This window comes from Fukomys damarensis, unplaced genomic scaffold (genome assembly GCF_012274545.1).
Source record: "Fukomys damarensis isolate Sample0158 unplaced genomic scaffold, DMR_v1.0_HiC HiC_scaffold_27, whole genome shotgun sequence".
NCBI lineage: Eukaryota > Metazoa > Chordata > Mammalia > Rodentia > Bathyergidae > Fukomys > Fukomys damarensis.
The window spans coordinates 45,646,090-45,652,366 of NW_022900939.1; the positions used below are offsets into that span (position 1 = coordinate 45,646,090).

The 6,277-nt window shown below is 39.3% G+C and overlaps 1 protein-coding gene across 1 annotated transcript; it reads right to left on the bottom strand.

Moving 5' to 3' along the window:
- Positions 1 to 201: 201 nt before the first annotated feature.
- On the bottom strand, positions 202 to 4,799 carry Ptp4a1 (protein tyrosine phosphatase 4A1). Its single transcript, XM_010617873.3, has 5 exons — positions 4,134 to 4,799; positions 2,899 to 2,991; positions 2,511 to 2,641; positions 1,953 to 2,027; positions 202 to 1,595 (listed from the first exon to the last, which is right to left on the bottom strand). The coding sequence occupies exons 1-5, from the start codon at positions 4,236 to 4,238 to the stop codon at positions 1,478 to 1,480; spliced, it is 522 nt and encodes a 173-aa protein (XP_010616175.1). The 5' UTR covers positions 4,239 to 4,799; the 3' UTR covers positions 202 to 1,477.
- Positions 4,800 to 6,277: the final 1,478 nt, after the last annotated feature.

The window sequence follows — 6,277 nt, forward strand, 5'->3', positions numbered from 1 at the left end:
ACCACTTAGTGGCTCACTGAGCTGTAAAAATCAAGATCTCCCACTACGTACTTTTGAGTTTATGACAGAGCAGTCAGTGCTGTTTGCAACCAGAACAAATTATGCCCATAACTGTGCTTACTTTAAACCTTCGTTCTAAAAGGACAGGGCAGTTTACATCAACTAGCATTAAATGAAGTGCAATTCATTCTCAATGATAAATGGATTTCATTATTTATTTAGATGTTTAAGCTCTCGCACTAAGTTTTTACAAGCTGGTGAACACTGACAAATTATTTCTCCCACAGAACTATAACCACACATTCCCAGACAGTATAAATATATGGTTGAACTAACATTAATACACATCACCGTTTTATCAATTACATAATAAAACAAATTATCAAGTATCCAAATATTAAGTTACACAGCTCAAAAGGCATATAAAATATTAGATGTCTGCTCAATTCATTAGCAGAAACTCACTTCTGTTTTTTGCAAGAGGTTGGGAAGAGAAGAAAAAAAAATCACACTTCAAACAAAAATAAGTTGGTAAACAACTTCTGATAAGAATGGAAAAAAATTACAAGAATTTCAGAAAATTTATGATTAAGAATTGTTCTAGCTACAATAACAAAGCATCTATACCTTTAAAAAAATATTTACTAAATTAAAGAGCATATTCTACATGTTCTGCACAAGACAAAGGCAACATTTTACTAAAAATATCGAATAGCCCACTCCTAGTCTTTTTTTCAGGCCCTCCCTGTTAAGCTGCACCTTGGAGTGCAAGCATTAAATTAACTGTAAGGCTTTTTTGTCTGAGACATTAAAGACATGTGCTTCTGTAACAATGTAGATTTTCAAAATGGAGGTTTCTCAGAATAGCACAAAATAAAAACCTTGTAGACATTTAATAATCACTGTAAGACTTGGTAATAATCAAAAAGAACCATCAATGTTTACACAAACCTGATGCAGACTGGTAGAGTGTGAGATGTAAACATAAAGTGAGCAGGCAAACAGCCACGCAGGCCTGACCGTGTTTGAAATGATGGAAGGAACAAACCACGGTCTAAAGTGTTCTCAGTTCCTGGAATTTTGGTTTTATGTGATGCTAAGAATGTAAGAGTATTGTGCTGGGTATTTGGCACCTAATCTTTCTAAATTTCTTATGTATCATTGAGATCCTGGTATGGGAACAGCCATAGAGACATAACTCAATATTGCATGATTTCAATTGGTACAGATGATAAGCACAATTTAAATGCTGAACAGTAGGAATCTTGTGGTAATAGTTCAAATACAATGATCATAACCCAAACACAGAGGTTGCGATTCTGTTAAGCTTGTGTGTAGCCTGTAAAACTGCTTTGCAACACTCCTACGGAAGCTCCTTTAGACTCATTCACTGAGCCGACACACGGGCTAATGTGTATGACAGTCAGGTCCTGCCATGAGCTGCACATCCCAAGCAGTCGCATCAGGCACCCCAGTTTTACTGCATGCAACAGTTGTTCCTGTGACCGTTGGAGTCTTTGAAGCGCAGCCGCATTTTAGGACGATACTTCTCCAGGTATAAGAGTTGCTTGCTGTTAAAAGCTCCGCGCCGCTTTCTGGAAGGAAAAGACAAAACCGACTTACAGTGACCGAAGTCAGAAAGTGGCTGCTTCTCGTGCCAAGGAAGCTGACTGCCACCACCACAGCAGGCACGTTCCAGGGAACTCAAATTTGACAGTATGACTTGCACTGGGTGCTTCATTTGCCTGCCACTGTCAAATTACCTCCCTTCAGAACGTGTGCATTTTTACCATCTTATCTAGACCACAATAAAATGCAAAATCACAACAGTTAGCCAGCAATCTAAAGCAAAACACTTTTTGGCTTAATTCCATTTTAAATTGGCTATAGACTCACTGACACTCAACAAGGAAACCCAAGAGGGTGCAAATGAAAAGAATCCAATCACTTACTGTCTTATGAACTGTACTGCATCTTCGTATTTCATTCCACCTTCAATTAATGCTAGGGCAACAAGCACTGGAGCTCTGGTAAGGTAAGAATCACTCGATAAATAATTATTTCAAAATCAAGTCCCAGGGGCCAGGGATTTTACTCAGTGGTTCCACCGCCTGCCTCGCAAGTGTAAGGACCCAAGTTCGATCCCCGGTACAATTAAAAAAAAAAAAAAAAAAAAAAAAAAAAAAAAAATTTCATGCCACCCATTCCCAAATTGAGAAGTGTAACTATTAATCATTTTTAATAAGCCATACCTGTAGCTAACCCCTGAATTTATGTATAAAAACTTTTTTTGTTTTGTTTTGTTTTTTGAGGCAAGGTCTCACTATGCAGTTGAGACTGGCCTGGAATTCACTATGTAGCCCAGGCTGGTCTCGAACATATGTATAAAAACTTGACGGAATTTATGAAGTGTACTTCTGGATAAACTCATGTGCTTGCTTGGCAGCACATGTCCTAAAATTAGGTCAATTCATACCTTTATCTAGACTCAAATTAAGAACTTCTCTTACCTCCCAAGGCCTGCAACACAATGGACAGCAATACAACAACCAGGTTCTTCACGAAACTTAATTTTTACAAGATTTAACCAGTCATCAACAATCTGGTTGGACGGTGGTGCACCATCATCAAAGGGCCAGTCCTAAATCAAGAAAATGTTTACATATTTTAGATATTAACAAGTTTAATCACACTTTATAAAGCCTGAATGTCAATGAAACATAACTCTTCTATCCTTATGAAGATTTAAACTTTAAACTTTTCTTTAGCTTTCACCTGTATTCATTTCAAAATTAAGACACTGCATAATTCTGTCACAGCTTTAAGCTTCTTAAGGTCTGTGGTTTAATAAACTTTGTTAACATGGTACCACACAAACAGGGATAGTTAAATACTTACAAAAACATGGATGCCTTCCTTCTCCACAAGAGTAGTGTCATACGTTGCTTCACATACTCTGACTATTGTGGTAACTCCATACTTCTTAAGTTCCTGGATAAAATACACATTAAAAAAAAAAACGAGGTCTTCCTCAGTATACCACTGTTGCTCATTATTTGATATTCTGCTCATTGTGACCAATACATATGCTGGGTAATAGACAATCACGCAAACAATGGTACAACTTCCTATGTATGTTTAACCTGATACAATCTTGTTTAAAACAGAACTCTATAAAAGTAAAAATATTCAACTAGAAATCCTTAAAAACCCGGTCCTCCATATGCTGGTTAGTGTCATGGCAACACTGGCTTGCGATGAATACAACCAAAAGAACCAGTCACAACCAATCAAGTGACCTAACTTGACTACATTACAATAACTTAAGCCTTTACTCATTTGAAGTAGGTACAAGAAGTACAATACAGCAAGTTTCAAACCTACTATCATTTAAAATTATAGGCTTTAAAATGCATTACAGATTATAACTCTTCTGACATTTAAAAATGCATGAAAAATAGAAGCAGCATTAAAGTACTTCCATATCATCCGAGCAATCTATTTACTATTTCTGTAGGATATTTATGAAAAAAAAGTGTGTGTTCAGGTAAATCATTGGGTATTATATTCCTTCCCTAATAAGAGGTCAGTAGGTAGTAAGGCAAATTTGGCTACAAATCTGCCAGCAAGTAGCAGCAGAATGAGTAGAAAAAATTGAATTCTTTTTTGGTACAAGGGATCAAACTCGGGTCCTTGCACTTGCGAGGCAGGCCGTGGAACCACTAGCTAAATCCCTGGCTAAAAATTGGATTCTAAGCATTGTGTGGGGCCCAAGACATAACCTAACTTGGGTTCATGGCAGTAAGCTAAGTCGATGGGACAAAATCCATAAATGGTGGCTTTCCCCTGTCAATTCCTCACAAGAGAGGGCTATCCAGTTCAACTTTCCACAGTTATGCAAACTCAAAAAGATGAAGAACCAGCTATTCACTTATAAATTCATATGTGTGCACATATCCCACTCAAACTGTGTAAAGTAATTTACCTCTCACTTAATGAACAGAACGATAACTCATCTCTAGGAACTACACCTATAGGTACATCATCTCATATCTTCTAAAGCAGTATTTTCATAGCAAGAAGTTTCACTTACACTATAGTCGATTTAGTTCATAAATATTACCAACTCTTACCTCTATAAACTTGTTTAAGGTTGCATTGGTTGGATTGTGTGTAATGAGGAATCTCATGCTCTTGTATGTGACTTCCACAGGAGCGGGGCGGTTCATTCGAGCCATGTTAATTTAGTTAAAAAAAAAAAAAACACTCAAAGAGGATTATGAAAGATTTAAAAACTTGAATAGAAATGATGCAAGAAACTGAAGTCTACTTCAATATACTCCACTTGAACTTCTCAGTGCTTTGAGATGGCCTTGGGAGTGAGTACCGGGAAACGAAATGAACCTCCTAAGCAGCAGCAATCCTTCGATCCAGTAATACTGAGGCAAGAGAAAGGAAGTGCACTAAGGTTTACCCCATCCAGGTCAGAACTCCTGTTAAATGCTCTACGATTTAAATTCACCACTTCTGTGTCCAGGTGAGCCTCTCGCGGGGCTTCTCGGTGGAGCAGGAATGGGTCTCTACAGTTCACTTGTCTGCATAGAGGTCGTGCTGTGCCTGGCAGTAATCTCCACTGCCCTTCAGAAACTCCATAAATGTGTGACCGAGAACACCACAGAACTGCTGTTTAAAAGAAAAAAAAAAGGACAAAAGGTATTTACCAATTCAAAGAGAATATGAGCTGGGAGTGGCGGCACACGCCTATAATCCCAGCAGCCTGTAATCCCAGCACTGGGGAGGATGAGGCAGGAGGATTAGATCGCTGTGAGTTTGAGACCAGCTTGGGCTACACAGTAAATTCCAGGTCAATCTCAACTACATAGTGAGACCCTGTCTCAAAACATACACACACAAAACACAAAAAAAAAAGTTTTTACAGTACTCCAGTGTATGACTATTTTTTTCAAATTAGAGCCCAAGGTATTTTACTTGAATAACAAAATGTAAGGGGTGTTGCTGGGCGTGGTGGCGCAAATCTGTAATCCCAGCACTCCTGAGGTGGAGGCAGGAGGATCCCTGTTAGTCTGGGCTACATAGTGAGTTCCAGGTCAGTCTCAACTACATAGTGAGACCCTGTCTCAAAACACAAAAAAAAAAGTTTTTACAGTACTCCAGTGTATGACTATTTTTTTCAAATTAGAGCCCAAGGTATTTTACTTGAATAACAAAATGTAAGGGGTGTTGCTGGGCGTGGTGGCGCAAATCTGTAATCCCAGCACTCCTGAGGTGGAGGCAGGAGGATCCCTGTTAGTCTGGGCTACATAGTGAGTTCCAGGTCAGTCTCAACTACATAGTGAGACCCTGCAGTACTCCAGTGTATGACTATTTTTTTCAAATTAGAGCCCAAGGTATTTTACTTGAATAACAAAATGTAAGGGGTGTTGCTGGGCGTGGTGGCGCAAATCTGTAATCCCAGCACTCCTGAGGTGGAGGCAGGAGGATCCCTGTTAGTCTGGGCTACATAGTGAGTTCCAGGTCAGTCTCAACTACATAGTGAGACCCTGGACCCTGTACATCCAAAAAAAAGGGGGGGGGGTGCATGTGACTGCAGATTAACTGAGTGCAAAGCAGCATCACATTTAGTGAAATTCTGTTCTCTTATTAATTATTCCTCTTTTAACAGGTGGCCATTTATGCCACGCTAGTATTTACACACTATATACGACTTCCTATATTCATCTGATCAATAAAACATTCTTACACAATTTTTACGAATTTCCAAACTTTGAAGGTATTTAGTTATTGCAAAATTTAACTCACATACAGAAAATCACCTAAATTCCTTTTCAAGCTTTTGCTTCTGTATTTGATGTTTATTAAGCCACTCTGACAGGGATGAGGGAAATGTTAGCTGTATAGTTAGTTTTCGTACGAGAACATATAATTATGTAAGGCCACTGTCCTAAACACGCACATATTACCTCGAGTAAACTAGCAAATAAAATCAAATCCTGCCGAAACAACAAAAAAGTCCCATTCGTTTGGCAAGGTTAAGCTGTACAGAACTGAAAGAGTCTGCTCCCATTTTACTTTACGCCTCTAGACAGAGCCCACGCTCGTCTCTAGAACTTTGCTAAACGCCCGCCAATGTGTTTATGCGGCGCTCTGAGACCCAGAGAGCAGGTCAAAAGCCGCGTCAGTTTTTCGGCAAAGCCAAGGAGCGCGCAGCCCGCCCCCCTCGTCCGAGGCCCCGCGGGAAGAGCGACTTCCGCGCCCG

Excerpts from the sequence above, each read along its gene's own strand:
- Ptp4a1 (XM_010617873.3), bottom strand. The coding sequence starts at position 4,238 with ATGGCTCGAATGAACCGCCCCGCTCCTGTGGAAGTCACATACAAGAGC. Across the intron at positions 2,992-4,133 it reads CCTTAAACAAGTTTATAGAG|GAACTTAAGAAGTATGGAGT; the intron begins GTAAGAGTTGGT and ends TATTTTATCCAG. Across the intron at positions 2,028-2,510 it reads TGTGTTGCAGGCCTTGGGAG|AGCTCCAGTGCTTGTTGCCC; the intron begins GTAAGAGAAGTT and ends TTACCTTACCAG.